The sequence below is a fragment of the Sphaeramia orbicularis genome, chromosome 5 (assembly GCF_902148855.1).
Source record: "Sphaeramia orbicularis chromosome 5, fSphaOr1.1, whole genome shotgun sequence".
Taxonomy (NCBI): domain Eukaryota; kingdom Metazoa; phylum Chordata; class Actinopteri; order Kurtiformes; family Apogonidae; genus Sphaeramia; species Sphaeramia orbicularis.
The window spans coordinates 33,513,801-33,529,818 of record NC_043961.1 but is presented as its reverse complement, the minus strand read 5'-3'; the positions used below and the strand labels follow the sequence as shown (position 1 = coordinate 33,529,818).

At 35.6% G+C, this 16,018-nt stretch overlaps 1 protein-coding gene across 1 annotated transcript in view; it reads right to left on the bottom strand.

Annotated features, from left to right (window-relative positions):
* Positions 1-124: 124 nt before the first annotated feature.
* The window catches only part of LOC115419692 (guanine nucleotide-binding protein G(i) subunit alpha-2), a 71,671-nt gene continuing 55,777 nt past the window's right edge, over positions 125-16,018 (bottom strand). Inside the window, exons 5-9 of the mRNA XM_030134639.1 lie at positions 13,246-13,374; positions 5,391-5,520; positions 4,757-4,910; positions 3,375-3,567; positions 125-1,298 (exon numbers count right to left, since the gene is read on the bottom strand). Coding sequence (XP_029990499.1) covers positions 3,377-3,567; positions 4,757-4,910; positions 5,391-5,520; positions 13,246-13,374 — 604 coding nt within the window. The 3' untranslated portion in view covers positions 125-1,298; positions 3,375-3,376. The remainder of the gene's footprint in view (positions 1,299-3,374; positions 3,568-4,756; positions 4,911-5,390; positions 5,521-13,245; positions 13,375-16,018) is intronic.

Genomic DNA, 16,018 nt, shown 5'->3' with positions numbered 1-16,018 from the left:
AAACTTGCTTCATAACATTAGTCTACATCTAGTTTGAATTTTTAGCCCCACTGTCCTGTTTTTAGGGACCAGTTTCATAGAAGCACCCATTTTCTTTTCAAAAACCACACTGTAGCATAAACACTCATGTGACCAAACTTTTATTTACATTTAACAAGTGAATGACTTTCACCTTAATATTAACGAACAACTATCATCCATTTGTCTCAGTGTTGTGGTGCATCTTAAATCATGGGGTATGTGAACTGAAGTGGAGTAGAAATAGCCCTAATTCACACTATGAAGATAGCATGTCTCTAAAGAACAAGTGTAAACAGATATCAAGGCACAAACATATGTAAAAAGACCTGGAATGAAAACAAATAGTACAGAACAATCCATGTTAGGAAGAGACATAACCACTTAAAAATCTTGCAGATATATTAAAAGTGACACATAACAAGTTTTGTTTCATTTCTCTAAAGAAGGAATGTTATTATTCAATTTGTGAAGGGGTACAGGTTAATCTATGGACAGTCATGCAGAACAATGCACTATTGTACAACTGTGATTATTGATTCTGTGTAAACATTGTACAAAAAAACATTTCCCTTCATCCCTATTCATTCTCCATGCTTGTTTTTTCTTCTAAAAAATAAGCTCTGTGCAGTTAGAAGTTTCAGAAAATGCCAACGCTAGTCAACTTAAGTTAATGTGATTTATATAAAAAGTATTTTGTCTATCCCCTCATTAAACTTTGAGCAAAGGGAAACTACAATGAATACCTAAATAAAAAAAACAGATGTAAATAAATCTTATTAAATCAAATAACTACCAAATTGATTCTTAAATTTTTCTTTGAAGGCCTTTAAAGAATTAAATATACTTTAATTTTGCAGTATTTTCATTAGAAATTTTTGGCTTATTATGATGTTTTCCTCATCCAACAATTATTTTCCATTGGAGCTCATCTCAGATAATTTGTTACACATTTCATTTAAAAAAGATGAGTGCTATTGATAGTTCTATTGTTAGTGGGGTTTTGTCTGATCAGGGGCTCCTTGATCAAATACATATTTATAGGCACTCAGTATAGATGTGTGAACCCCTGATGTAGATATATAAATATAACCCATTTAAAAAAATAATAAAACATATCAAGACAAGGAATGTGATGGCTGTGTATCTGTGATTGTTGAAATTCGTTCAGGCTTCCCCTCTAGGAATCAAGTCTGTTATGGTTTTCATTATGAAAAGCTGTAATCATCACATGGCTGTTGCAGTCTCTCATGCAGTCTGTGTGTGTGTCAGGCATCATCCTGCAAAACAAAGACAACAACAGAAATGTAGTACGAGTTGCACTGCAAAAAAAGGGTGTCTAAAAACACTACATCTGAGGAAAAAGTACTCAGAACAAGTGAAATTATCTGTCCATACAGCAAGATAATTTCACTTGCAAAGATTTTTTTGAAATAAGATTGTAAAATCTAGAAATAAGCGTGTCTACAGATGTATTTAGAAGGCTTAAAAGAAGCATAAAATGCTGGTTTTAAGATGAGATTACTTAAAACGTAACTTTTTACAGCCTCAAAATAAGCTAAATATATAAAATATAAGGTGACTGAGCTGGCTACAAGAATTTAACTCTTAAAATAGGAGTAACAAGTAGAAAAAAAAAAAAAATTGCTTAATTCAAGCAAGAACATTTGCCAATGGAACAAGTGAAAATTATCTTGGTAAGATTTCTTGAAATAAGATTTTCAAGACCTATTGTCTAAAAATACGTTCTTATATCTCACTGAAAAGTTAGTCTTTAGGTGATTATGTCTTATTTTAAGTGTGATAAGATATTTTGACTAGAAATGAGAAAAATATACTTGGTAAAATTTGTATTTTTTCCAGTGTTTATAATTCAATTCTTAGGCATATTTTGTTAAAATTACTTTAAAAGAGATTATTTTAGCCACATCATTTAAGCCAGGGTGTCAAACTCATTTTAGTTGAGGGGCCACACAGAGGTTGTGCTAGACATTTTTATAGTCCGTCATTGTGACGGACAGGGTCGTAAAAATTCCATCATAACATATTATTATCCGTCATTTCAAATTTTTATTTTTTAATGATAATGAGATATATTTAGTAGTATTTAATGTTCAAAAACATCTCAGTGATGCAGCAGCTGTAGTTGCTGCTGGCTGATAAACCAACGTGATATCACTGCTCGCATAATTATATACGCCACTTTTTACCTGTAGACATTCTAAACTTTCCTTGTGTTTGTTTACGCAGTGTCAATCCCATGCACTGAGGGTTAGAGTTCAGGTTCTGTGAACCACAGATCTGGGCACAAACTGACGTGCCATAACACATGAAAGGTAGAAAATGCGGACATATAACACACCAAATGCCATCAGAACTGGCGTATAACTTGCTTGTCCGTCATCCTTCACCACATCAGTCCCTCTTTTTTCTCCGTGTTTATCAGTGCCATCACATTTACTGGGCTTTTAAAATAACTAAAGGAGATTCGGCTGTCTTCACAGTTTGCGCTAGCAAAGTAGCATCTAATTTAGGCTAAAGTTAGCTAAACAATGATTACCCTCAGTATTTTAATCTGTCAAAATGACGGACGGCCTTCAGAATTTTCCGTCATTTAAAAAAAAAATCTGTCAATGGCGGAATATTTCCCGTTAACGCGACCTCTGGGGCCACATTCTGCCCAATTTGATCTCAAGTGGGCCGGACAAGTACAATAATAATGGTGAAAAAAGTAAAATTAAATTATGATAATGTTAACATCTACAAAAAACAGAATAACATGAACAACTGGAAATGTCTTAAGAAAAACAACTGCAATTTTAACAATATTCTGCCTCAGATGATCAGTTTATCATTTACACATGTGCATTACAACTTACATTACAATTACAAATACACAAAACATTTAATAACAGGCAGAATAATGGTAAAATTGCATTTACTTATCTTAAGACATTTCAGGTTATTCACATTTTTTTTGTAAAATAACAGTTTTTTAATATAAACATTTTCATGTAATTTTACTTTTTTACACTAAAACAAAGAGAAAATTTGCTGTTTTCATTATTTATAGGTTTAATATGATAGTATTTTACTGGTCTGACCTACTTGGTATCTAATTGTTCTGTATGTGGAATCTGAATTAAAATGATTTTGACATCCTTGATTGTTAATATCTTCAGTGTAATTTTTGTATTTCACAAATCCATCCAATGGGCCAGATTGGATCCTTTGGCAGGCTGGATTTGGCCCCCGGGCCGCATGTTTGACACTTGTGATTTAAGCTATAGATTTCATATCTCACACACAGAACATCAGTTAATAATGAGCTGCTGCATGTTGCCTCTATGTCCTACCTTTAGAAAAGACCACAGTCCTTCAGGTTGTTCTTAATAATGACGTCAGTGACTGCATCAAAGACAAACTGCACGTTCTTGGTGTCAGTGGCACAGGTGAAGTGGGTGTAGATCTCCTTTGTGTCTTTTTTCTTGTTCAGGTCTTCAAACTTGGTCTGAATGTAACTGGCGGCTTCATCATACATGTTGGCTCCTGGGAGCAAAAGAACAGTTTGGAAAGATATTATTACATCAACTTCTCTGGGACTGCGATCCATTTGCACATTAATACCTTATTGCACACAACTACATCCTAACAGCACATAATGTTTGCACTGTTACTGCACTGGTCTGTACATACTGTATTTTATACTGACAGTCAATAGAAACTTTGAGGTAGAAATGTATGCAAATTTCTACTTGTAGGGGGGTTGTAATTATTCATTGTGGATTTATTGATGACATAGTGCTCGGGTAGTTGAGATAATGATGAGTTGTCATGTTGTCACGGTTCATTGCACATGGGTTGGTCTCTTTGCAAAAGTGAACCAAATACACATTGAGCAATACTCAGTGGGTATCTGCACAATTTGAGGATTGGTTTTGAAGTCCTATATAAAGGCCCAAAAAAGGCCACCATTGTTAGTCCAGTGAACGGCATCATGCCACATCTATCACATGAACAACGTCTCCGGGCGCTGGGTATGGTGGAGGCCGGTTTGAGCTACAGTGATATAGCCAGGCGTATGTATGGGCTGTTCCCAACCCACAATCCGAAACCTGGTTGAACGCCACAACACCACAGGCTCTGTTGACCATAGACTGCGTCCAGGAGAGAGAGCGTGACAACCAGATCATATCCGGTACTTACTGTTGCGACTTTGTGTTTGGCAGGTGCCATTTTCTTTAGTTAAGTTTTTTGTTTTGAAATTATTCCTGAAACTTTAGATTTTTGTTTCTGTATGCCAATATCCTAAACAAATGATTCATATGAAAAAATTCCAGTTTAGGGTTTCAAAATAAAAATTATGTCGAAAAATATGGTCTCAAAGTTTTCATTGACTGTGAGTGTACATTTCTTCCTATATACATTATACATAGTCTTGATACACAAATTCTTTAGTGTTTCTCATATTGATGTACATATTCTTGAGTGTTTTTGATATATAATTGATATATTCTCTTTTTAATTGTATCTTGCCGAGAACTACCTCTAAGAAAAATTTCATTATAAGTACATAATGACAAAAAAACATTCTTGAATCTTGAGATGATGTTTTTCAGTCTGTCCCATCCATTCATTCCATCTGCAGCCACAGTGACACGTCTGTGGTTGTACTGCAAATATTTAACTATTAAAGGCCTATTCTCAGATGCAGCACGGCCTCTGGTATTTCATTTACCTGTGTACTCAGGGAAGCAGATGGTGAGAGGACTGCGAGTGATTTTCTCCTCAAAGAGATCCTTCTTGTTGAGGAAGAGGATAATAGAGGTCTCAGTGAACCACTTGTTGTTGCAGATTGAGTCAAACAGCTTCATGCTCTCATGCATGCGATTCTGAATAGAAGAAAAAACAAGTCAAGGCCTATAACCTCCATTTCAGCACCAGAAACACATCAGAGCTGCCACCAGGGGACAATGTTGAATAATATTCTAAATGTGAAGAGCAGCCAATGCAGGAGAGCATCTTCAGGGCATGGCTGGTCAAGTCTGTCCAGAGTACCTGCTTCACATTCATGAGCGTTCATGAAATTGAGGTCAAACAGTTCCACTCACTTGAAAAATTCACTGTTAGGACTTTTATTCTACAATTAGATTCCACTGTAAATGGATCATTAGAGTCCATTGATTCACTTTTACCACCTGGAGCTCCCATTATTATACCATAATAAGAAGGGATGGCTGGTGTTAAGTGCCTCATAATCACTTACAAGTCTAAATTATACTATACTGGGAAGAAGCCAAGGTGGAGATTTATGAAGTTAGTTAAGTTATATCAACTGTGCAGACGAAACAGATGCAGTTAAAGACACTTACCATCTCCTCATCCTCAGCCAGGACCAGATCATAAGCACTGAGCGCGACGCAAAAGATAATGGCTGTGACTCCTTCAAAACAGTGAATCCACTTCTTTCTCTCTGAGCGCTGGCCTCCGACGTCAAACATTCTGCAGGACACAAAAAGCAGAGGAGATGCATCATGTATTTGTGTGTACATGGTAAAGTTTTACTTAGTCTACCACCTTGGCTTTTAAGTTTCTGTTTACTTTTAGTTTGTTTTTAATTATGTAAATAGTTTTAGCTTCAGTATTTTTTGAGTAATTCACTTGTTTATTTCCAAATTAGTTTTTTAGGTATTATAGAGAAAGCTGCTGTCTTCATTTCTAGAGGATAGCAGGATGACCAAATGCACAATGTACAGGGTGGGGAAGCAAAATTTACAATATTTTGAGGCAGGGATTGAAAGACAGTGTATGACCAATTAGTTTATTGAAAGTCATGAGAATTTATTTGCCACAAGAAAATTGACATAATAGAAAATGTTTTTATTCTATGTGTCCTCCTTCTTTCTCAATAACTGCCTTCACACGCTTCCTGAAACTTGCGCAAGTGTTCCTGAAATATTCGAGTGACAACTTCTCCCATTCTTCTTTAATAGTATCTTCCAGACTTTCTCGTAATAGTTTTACTCATAGTCATTCTCTTCTTTCCATTATAAACAGTCTTTATGGACACTCCAACTATTTTTGAAATCTCCTTTGGTGTGACGAGTGCATTCAGCAAATCACACACTCTTTGACGTTTGCTTTCCTGATTACTTATATGGGCAAAAGTTTCTGAAAAGGTATGGATAATAGTGTTAGGTATGATTATGACATCAATATATGTTTGGTTTCAAAACAATTGACGTAGTGCCTGCTGAGAAAAAACAACTAAATGTTCATTGTAAATTTTGCTTCCACACCCTGTATGGATTATTTAATGCTTGAAACATGACAGGTTCTGTGTATAAATTGCAGTGGCATTTAACAATAAAGTATAGAATAGAATAGAATAGAATAGAATAGAATTTTAATGTCATTGTACAATGGCTATACAATAAAACTGAGTAGAGCTTACCCTCTTCAGTGCAAAAGAATAAATAAAAGGAAGAATAGCTATAAATAAGACATCCAATAAAAAAGTACAGACTACAGCCAACTAAAAACACCTTATTTCACCTGCACCAAAAACATGAAGGCTGGGGTCAGTGTTCTGTTTGTTTGTTTTTTTTTCAAGATACAATATTAACTTTGGTCCTTAGTTTTAAAAAGTGATGGTAATAAACTGTAACAGAGCATGTCATCCAAAATAAAAACAGAACAAAGGAGAAGAGTAAGTCTATTCTGGGCTACTGTAGAAATGATGACCTGTTCCATCTGTAGATTCAATATAGGGGTGTGTGATATGACAATGTTAGATCGTGAAGGATTAGAACATATCAACGATCTGACAAAGCAGAGAGATCGTGGAATCATCTATAACACAGGTGTCAAACATGCGGCCCGGGGGCCAAAACCAGCCCGCCAAGGGTTCCAATCTGGCCCGCAGGATAAAAGTGCAAAAATGAACCTGAACAGTCAAGGTTGTCCAAATCCTTTTGGTTCAGGTTCCACATACAGACCAATGTGATCTACAGTAAAAATAACAACACAATAACCCATAAATAATGACGACAAAATTTATTTGTGAAAAATTATATGGAAAAAATGTAAGTGAAAAAAATAACATTACACTGTGAAAATATTTACATTTACAAAACTATTCTTTCACAATAAAATGCAAATAAATACATAAATAAAAGCAAAAATGAACAACCCGAAATGTGCAATTTTAACAATATTCTGCCTGTTACTAAATGTTTTGTGCATTTTAGGATCCACTGTGATCTGTAGTTGTGTTAGTAATAAGAGATGGAATATTGTAGAAACTGTTCAAATTTTAGTTCCAAACTCCAAACTTTTAACAATATTCTGCTTGTTACCAAATGTTCACATAACATTGTGTGTAAATGTACATGTATAAATAATAAGTCGATGCATAATATTGTGAAAATTTTGGAGTTTGGAACTAAAATTCTAACAATTTCTACAATATTACATATCTTATTATTGTAGAAATTATTCAAATTTTAGTTCCAAACTCCAAAATTTTCACAATATTATGCCTGTTACCAAATGTTTATGGAACATTGTGTGTAAATGTACATGTATAAATAACACTGGTCAACAACAAATTTATTGTTTAAGTTTTTTGAGCTGATTTAGGATAATTTTGGTGTGCTGAATCCAAAAATCACATTAATTTTGCTCAATCAGGTCAACTTTCTGAACTATGCTACATATTGGCTTTTTAACATTTTTGCTTACATTTATGGGCATTTTCACATCATATGATACAAAATTCTTTCACATTTCTTGCAATAAACAAGTTCTGAAGATTTTACTTTTGCCAATTTATGATTAATGGTTTTTTTAATATTACAGGTGAATGAAATGGCTTCGACTAGAAGATCTTGCAAAAATAAGCCTGACGTATTCTGCTACATCTGCGGTGAATACACCATTGTACCTAACAGGAATCAAGTGATCAAATGATTTTTTTTTTTCTCTTAAAACCTATTTTGGGTGAGAACTATATAAAAAATCAGCTGATAAAGTCACAAAATGTAATCAATTTTGTGAGAAGATCAAATTTTTCAAAATCAAATTAGCAAAAAAAACCCTGACCTGATTGAGAAAAACAGATGTCATTTTTAGATTTAGCGGTGCAAAATGGTCCTAATTCAGTTGAAAAAACCTAGACAACTTGCAAAAAACATTTTTTTGTAACCCAGTATAATAAGTCGAGGCATAATATTGTTAAATTGCACTAATTTTTCAAAGGAAATTTCAGTTTTTTCAGATTATTCACATCTTTTTTTGTAAAATGTAAATATTTTCAGAATTTAATTGGGGGTTTTTTTGTACTAAAACAAAAAGAAAAACTTGGATTTGTCATTATTTATAGGTTATTAAGTCATTATTTTACTGGTCTGGCCCGCTTGAGATCAAATTGATCTAAATATGGCCCCTGAACCAAAATGAGTTTGACACCCCTGGTCTATAATATGGTGTACGTAGTCAGAGCCATAGAGTATTCAACGGTTCTGGATGTAGTTATATGCTGAGGCACATCAGTTCACATCCACGGCACATGGATTTCACAAATGTTGTGTAGTGGGTGTCATGCCTGGCAGTGAAACGGGTGAGTTGCTTCTTAAAAAGAACTCCATTTCCATCGTATGGAATTGGTTTGGCTTGGCAAGCAACAGTAATTTGCAAAATTACCAGCCATTTGTTTTGTAAGCTTGGAGTATTAATGGAAATGGACATTTCCTCTTTGATATTTTGTTCTGTTCTTTTTTTTTTTTACTTTTCATGTTTATTGAAAGCTACCTAAAAAAACAAGTGCAGTTTAATTTTTATGTTACAAGAGTGCACTTACTCAGTGTTGTTTACATTTTAGCATGTTTATGTTCTTGGCACATGTTGGCAAAATTGCACAAACTATTTAGCTAAATTAAAAATGTTCTGGAAAAGTCTTTGGGCTACATTGTCTTTTATTTTTTTCTTTTAGGGCTATGTTTTACATAGGTAAATTGTTTGGTTCCACTGTTCAGAAACTTGCAAATTAGTCTCAAAGATCAATGAAAAGAATCGTGATAAAATTGAGATCTTGATTTTTAAAAATCATGATATATTTCTTCCATATCACCCACCCCTAATTCAGTCTAAACTCATTCTGAAATAACAAAGACAACATTTCTTATTTTCAGCTGATTATAAACCATTAAAACATAATTCTAAATATCATTTTCCAATGGGGGGAAAACTATAGCTGATAAGATCATATTCACGTTGTGCATAGTGGGTGTTAGTTTAGTCATTTAAGTTTTATTTCAGTTCAATTATTTTACACAAAATATAACGACATGAAGCTGGCGGATGTTTCAGAGGCCATTTTAGGACGAGAGACAATGACAAAGGAAGGCAGGAGAAAGTGAGAGCATCATTCCATCCCTGACTGTACATTAAGTTTTCATGAGGCCGCTTTGAGGTCGCACAAAAATGGTGAGAAGGTGTAGAGGTTTCTATTTAGATATGTGATAAAAGACTGCAGGGTCAATCCAGGTTACAAAGGCGTGCAGACGGATGTGTTTATATTCAGAGCAATGCAGTGGATAATTTTAAGCCGGGCACTTCGATCTACACTGTTAGAGGTGGAAGCAAACCCTTCAGGCAGCTCCAACAATAACAATAATCCACATTCCTTATAACCGACATAGGGTACAAAAGCACAAATGTTAGGTTTTAGAGAATCCACATTGTATTTCAGTTTCAGCAGTTTGAAGACAGCAAAACACTTCACAGAATCTAAATTAATTTCCTTGCGTCGAAGTATTTCCTCTTTTGCACTTCTTATTTCAAGCAGGACAGACTTATAAAAACATGGCTTTCTTCTTATTGATTGACTCTATGTATTATTCAGGCCAAATATTAGGGCTGTGACAGAAGGTAAATATCAGAGAGTTTATCTGAAAACAGGTCACACCAGCAGAACCATATGGCAGCAGCTCCCTTCATTATTAGAAGGATCAGTTCAGTGCTTTTAAAATCTACCCATTACCCCATAAAAGCTTTAACTACTTTATACAGTGCTCTACTAATCAAAAACACACCACTATAATCTGTAAAAATACATATGCTATTAGTGGTAAACCACTCATATGATGTTTTATACACATTCTGTGCTGCCTTTGATGACTAATATCAGGATTCTTAACAGGAAGCACTGATTTTATGAGGAAAATACTAAATCTAAAAATAAAAATCTCTCCCACATAGATTTTTTTTATGGTTGATTTCATCTTCAGTTCTTGATTTATTGAGCAATTACTTTGAGTTTGATGCTCAATGATCCGCATTCATTTGTTAATTTACTTTGGTATTTATTACTTCAATTTTAAGATGTTCAGTTCAAGAGTCATTCAATATAAGCATAAAAGGCGGATAATTCCTGTCATGGATAATGCATTTTAGTAGCTATTAGCGTGGCCTTTTTGGACTGGTTATAATATTCTATTTAGTTTGTTGCACTTTTATATGACATAATTACACAATATTAACATTTACTTTATACATGAACTATATTTCTGCTTCCCTCTTTAGGTCCCGTTATCAAATGTTTAGTGCATTTCCCCTTCTATTAACAGCTATATCTATACTTCCATTACTAACGCAGTGAGTGCTCAACAAGGTCAGAGCGTATTTTATGTAAGACCTATTGTACCATGGAGGACATACTTAAAGGTTAGCGCTAAAACAAAACTCTATTTTTACTGAACTGAACTGAACCCAGAACAGCTAATAATTAAGCTTTTAATTGTTGATATAATTTAGCTGCTACATAGAAGACCATAATTCAGCTGAGTCAATTACAGGTAATAGTGTAACGCAGGCAGAAGACCAGACATGATTATGGTACACAACAACACAAAATTTGATTTGAGGTTGTGTCCAAATGGAGCCCTGTTAACCGTTTACTCAGAATAACAATGATGTTTTGTGTGTTTGTGCATTTCTAAGGAGTCAAAAAAAGAAAATCAGACTAATGCTTCATCCACACTAATGCAGATTCTTGGCAAACAGGATATTTTCCTTGATGTTAGGGCCTCTTCTCTACACATAAACACTGTTTTAGTCTCAAAAACATATTTTTAAAGGTGCGGGAGACTTTTGTGACCAATTTTTCATCAAATCTGTAAATCTCAGTCATATTCTCAGTATCATGAATCTGTAAATCTTTCTGTGATTACTCACCTGAATCTCTTGCATTACGGTGAACAATTATGAAGTGCCATCCACCATAAACAAACAATTTGTTTACAGAGCCGGGAGGTAACTCGGACATCTGAGGAATTTTGTCACGACGTGCATTGTGGGAAGCGAAGGTTTGTGCAGCCACCTGACAGCGGCAGCTGGAACAGACACAACGTGGAAACGGCAGGAGCTCCCTTCCCTCTATGCATATTCCTCCAGCTGTTTCCACGTTGTGTTTGTTTCATACATATAATACCATATGTCTGCGCTGCTGCTGCTGCTGTCAGGCAGCTGCGCGAACCTCCCTTTCCCACAATGCATGTCACAACAAAATTCCAAAGATGCCCGAGTTACCTCCTGGCTCGGTTTGTAAACAAATGGTTTGTTTATGGTGGATGGCACTAAGAAATTGTTCACCGTAATGCAAGAGATTCAGGTGAGTAATCACTGAAAGACTTACAGATTTGTGATACTTAGGCTATGACTGAAAGTTTTACAGATTTGATGAAAAATTGGTCACGAAAGTCTCCTGCACCTTTAAGAACTCTTTATAAATTGATGGGTTTTTTTTTATTGGAAAACAGGTGCAGATCAACATATATCTGTGACTGCAGATGAGAAATATAAGCATACACACATATATGTGCAAAGACATTAACCAAGATAAAAAAAAAATCACAGAAATAACAAGAAATAAAAAAAATAAACAAGTGGTGCCAGGCACAACAAACCTCGTCCCTCGCACATATTTCACCCATTATAAGTAAGTTGGAAAATTTGAAAAATTCATAAAAATTTGAACTTTGACCTCCTCTTCCCAAAATGGAATGGCATGTATGGGTCACTGGCAATCTATAAACCAAATTTAGTATGAATTCACTCAATAGTTTTACTGCTACAGAAATTTAAAATGTTGCTCATTATAAGTAAATGGGGGGAAAAAAAAGATTTTAAAAATTCATAAAAAATTGTAACTTTGACCTACTGTTCCCAAAATGTAATGACATCTATTCTGGGTCACTGGTAATCTTTAAACCAAATTTGGTATAAATTCAACCAATAGTTTTGCTGCTAGAGTGTTAACAAAGAAACAAATAAAGAAACAAACCAAACCAAAAACAATACCCCTTGGCTCCCCTTCAGGGGGCGGGGTAATAATAACAGTAGATATAAGTACAAACACATGTACACATATATACACATACACAAGTGCATCATTATTGTAAATAAATTGATGATTTTTAATAACTGGTTCAAGTAAATCTGTGTGAATGGTGGAAATGAAGAGACTGGAAAAGGATGGTGTCACACTCCATTTTTCTATTATTGCTTTGTGTAATGAACCTGCACCTGAAACATCACATCCAGGCGTATAAATCAGTGGATGACCTGCAGTAGTTGGAGGTCAGCGCTGATACCTTTAGAAGACAGACTGGAGCTTTTATGGCGAAATCCACATAATATAAAGAATGCAACCCAAACCAACACTTAAGGTAATGCAAGTTTATAAGTTAACTAGTTGTTTCGGCTGATATTCTTTACAGATTAAAGCCTCTTTTTCTGTTACGTCCAGTATTACCCATTGTGTTGGCAGTTTTAAGTCTGCCGGAAACAACGGTTTAAGCTTTTTTGTTATCATGTTGACAAAGAAAAAAGGACGATGAATATATCTGTTTAGAGATAGATCTGTGTTATTATGGATAGGGAATAAATGGCAATAATTTGTCAGCATACACACAACAAGCATTAAAATTTACTGAACACAGGGGGCTCATCCCACCACTCAACACCAGAAAAAAAACTTAATGTCAAATAAAACCTGGGACTGAGTGAATAGATATCAGATTCTGATTTTTTGCAAAGGGATAAAGTGGTTATTTTTTGGACAAATCTGTTCATTTGTCCTAACACATATTTTTTAAATCATATTTAATATTTACAGAATTTCTAAATTTTGTTAACGTTGCAGTGAGGTGAATTTTTATAACTTACTTGAAGTGAAGCTCCTTGAAAGTGAAGTGAGTCTCCACAATGCCAGTGGTCTTGACCCGGGTTCGCAGCACATCCTGCTGGGTGGGGATGTAATCTGCTTTAGCTATCCTCTCCAAGTCATTTAGATAACTAAGAGAAAGAAAGATCAGGGAAGACAGGGAATTAGAGAAGGCAGAGAGGAAAACCTAATGCGATTTTAATAAAATTTTAACCTGCAAGAGACAAACAAGCTCTGCACTGACAGACGGTACATAAACAGGGTAAGGGTAACGGGTGTACCTGAGGTGTATTACCACCCTAGAACACCCTGCTTAGCTCTGAATAACACTAATTCTGTGAACTTTCAAAGGAGTGATGACTCACTGCTATACCCAACTTACAGTTTAAGTGCCTTTTAATGCATTATACTGAGTATGATTTTGTAATAATACAGTTTTAACTAAATGTACTGAGCAGGTTAGGCTCCAATAGACTGATTTTTTGTATCCCTGAACAACCACTCCAAACTATGCTAGAAATTAGCTTTAAATGTGTCTGACTCTGGCTTATGGCTCGTAACAAGGCAACAGTCTGAGCAAGGCATCAGTGAAAGCTTTCCTCACTCCTCATTTTCATAGCTTGCATATTTATTGATCTTGTTGTATGAATGAGGTGTGGTTTTGGTAATTCTTCAAGGACAGACAGAGACCATGGGAGGAAAATGCTGATGTAGTTTTCTGCATGTGCATTTGTTGTTTTCATTCTAAATGTCTGCATTGTTGAAGTTGGTATTAGGGCTGAAAGATATATCGCTATCGTACCTATATCTAGATATGAACATTCAAGATATTAATATTGAAAAAGCGATGATATATTGATCCTACTGCTGCCATAGAAGCTGAGCTGAGCGCCTACATGCAGTCCTCCACAACTGACAATGAAGAGGACCCCCTTCTGTGGTGGAGAACTCACAAAGTCAACTTTCCCCGGCTTAGCAACATGGCAAGGAAATACTTGTGCATGCAGGCCACCAGGTCTCCCTCAGACAGAATCTTTAGTGCATCAGGCAACATTGTAAGTTGTGAGAGGTCCTGTCTGAAGCCAGACATGGTTAACAAGCTAGTGTTCCTGGCAAAGAATCTGTAGAAGTTGTGCTGTAACTACCTCTGTTCTGTGAGTAGCAAATGCATTTTCTGCAAACAGTTATGTTGTCTTTAGAAGAACACAACATGTTGCACTTCAATGCACTTTCAATGTTTCACCTTCCACCAGCTGCTGCATATATTTGTTATTTATTGGTAAAGCAGAGCTGCAGTAAAATGTTTGATTTGTAATTTATTTATTCGTACTTTATGTTAATGTTGATGACTGGCAGTGAGTTGTTATAAATAAAACTGCACTTTCCACATTCTTTTGTATTATGATGTTTGTATTTTTCTGAAAAATGCTTGGTTTTCACCGAACCCGTAGTCATATTGTATCGTATCAATATCAAGATATCTGGCATGAATATCGAGATATGAAATGTGGTGCATATTGTTCAGCCCTAGTTTGTATGCACATATGGAGAGCAAGAGGAAATCATCCAAAGTCTTGTCTTAAAAATCAGGTGTATCACCATAGTAGAAATACTACAGCTGATTTATTGATTGATTGATTGATTGACTGGTGTAGGAGACCTGTAATTGATTACAAGTACACCTAGTATTGTATACTATCCCTATGAGCCACATAAGGATAGTACTTGTGTCTTTTTATGTTTTGGTCCACTGTGGATTGGATTCAGTATATTTGGTGTGTTGTGACATACACACTTAATTCAAGATTTTTTTTGCTTAATTCAAGCAAAAAAACCTGCCAATGGAACAAGTGAAAATTATCTTGGTAAGATTTCTTGAAATAAGATTTTCAAGATATTTTGTCTAAAAATAAGTTCTTATATCTCACTTACAAGTTACTCTTTAGGTGATTATATCTTATTTTAAGTGTGATGAGATATTTTGACTAGGAATGAGAAAAAAACGGGCGACACGGTGGTGCAGTGTTTAGCACTCGTGCCTCACAGCAAGAAGGTCCTGGGTTCGATTCCAACACCAGTTGACGGGGGATGGAACCTTTCTGTGTGGAGTTTGCATGTTCTCCCCGTGTCTGCGTGGGTTTTCTCCGGGTACTCCGGCTTCCTCCCACCATCCAAAGATATGCACTGATAGGTTAATTGGTTAATCTAAATTGCCCATAGGTGTGAATGTGAGAGTGATTGTTTGTCTCTATATGTCAGCCCTGCGATGAACTGGCGACTTGTCCAGGGTGTACCCTGCCTTCGCGCCTATGTAGCTGGGATAGGCTCCAAGCGACCCCCATGACCCTAGTGAGGATAAAGTGGGTTCAGAAAATGAATGAATGAGAAAAATACACTTGTTAAGATTTTGATTTTTGCAGTGCATAATCATGATCCCGTCATAATCAGCATTAGCTTTCTTAAGAGTAAAACATGAGCCTTAGCTATTTAAACCAAAATATGTTAAAAAGAACAAAAGACAGGGTCAAGACATAATGGATGCAACTGCAAAATACACACAAAAGAAAAGAAACAGGCTTCCTCTGTACTTCTTCTAATGTCCCTGTCCTCAGTCAGTGTCCTTCTATCCCCCTGTTTTTCCTTTTCCTTCTTTTTCTGACAGACTGTTGGTCAGTAGGGGAGTGTGGAAGCATCTTCACCATCCCTGACACCGCCTGCCCCACTTACACAAGCACTGCATCATCGTCCAAGGCCAGCTGGGAGCTTTAGTGGCCC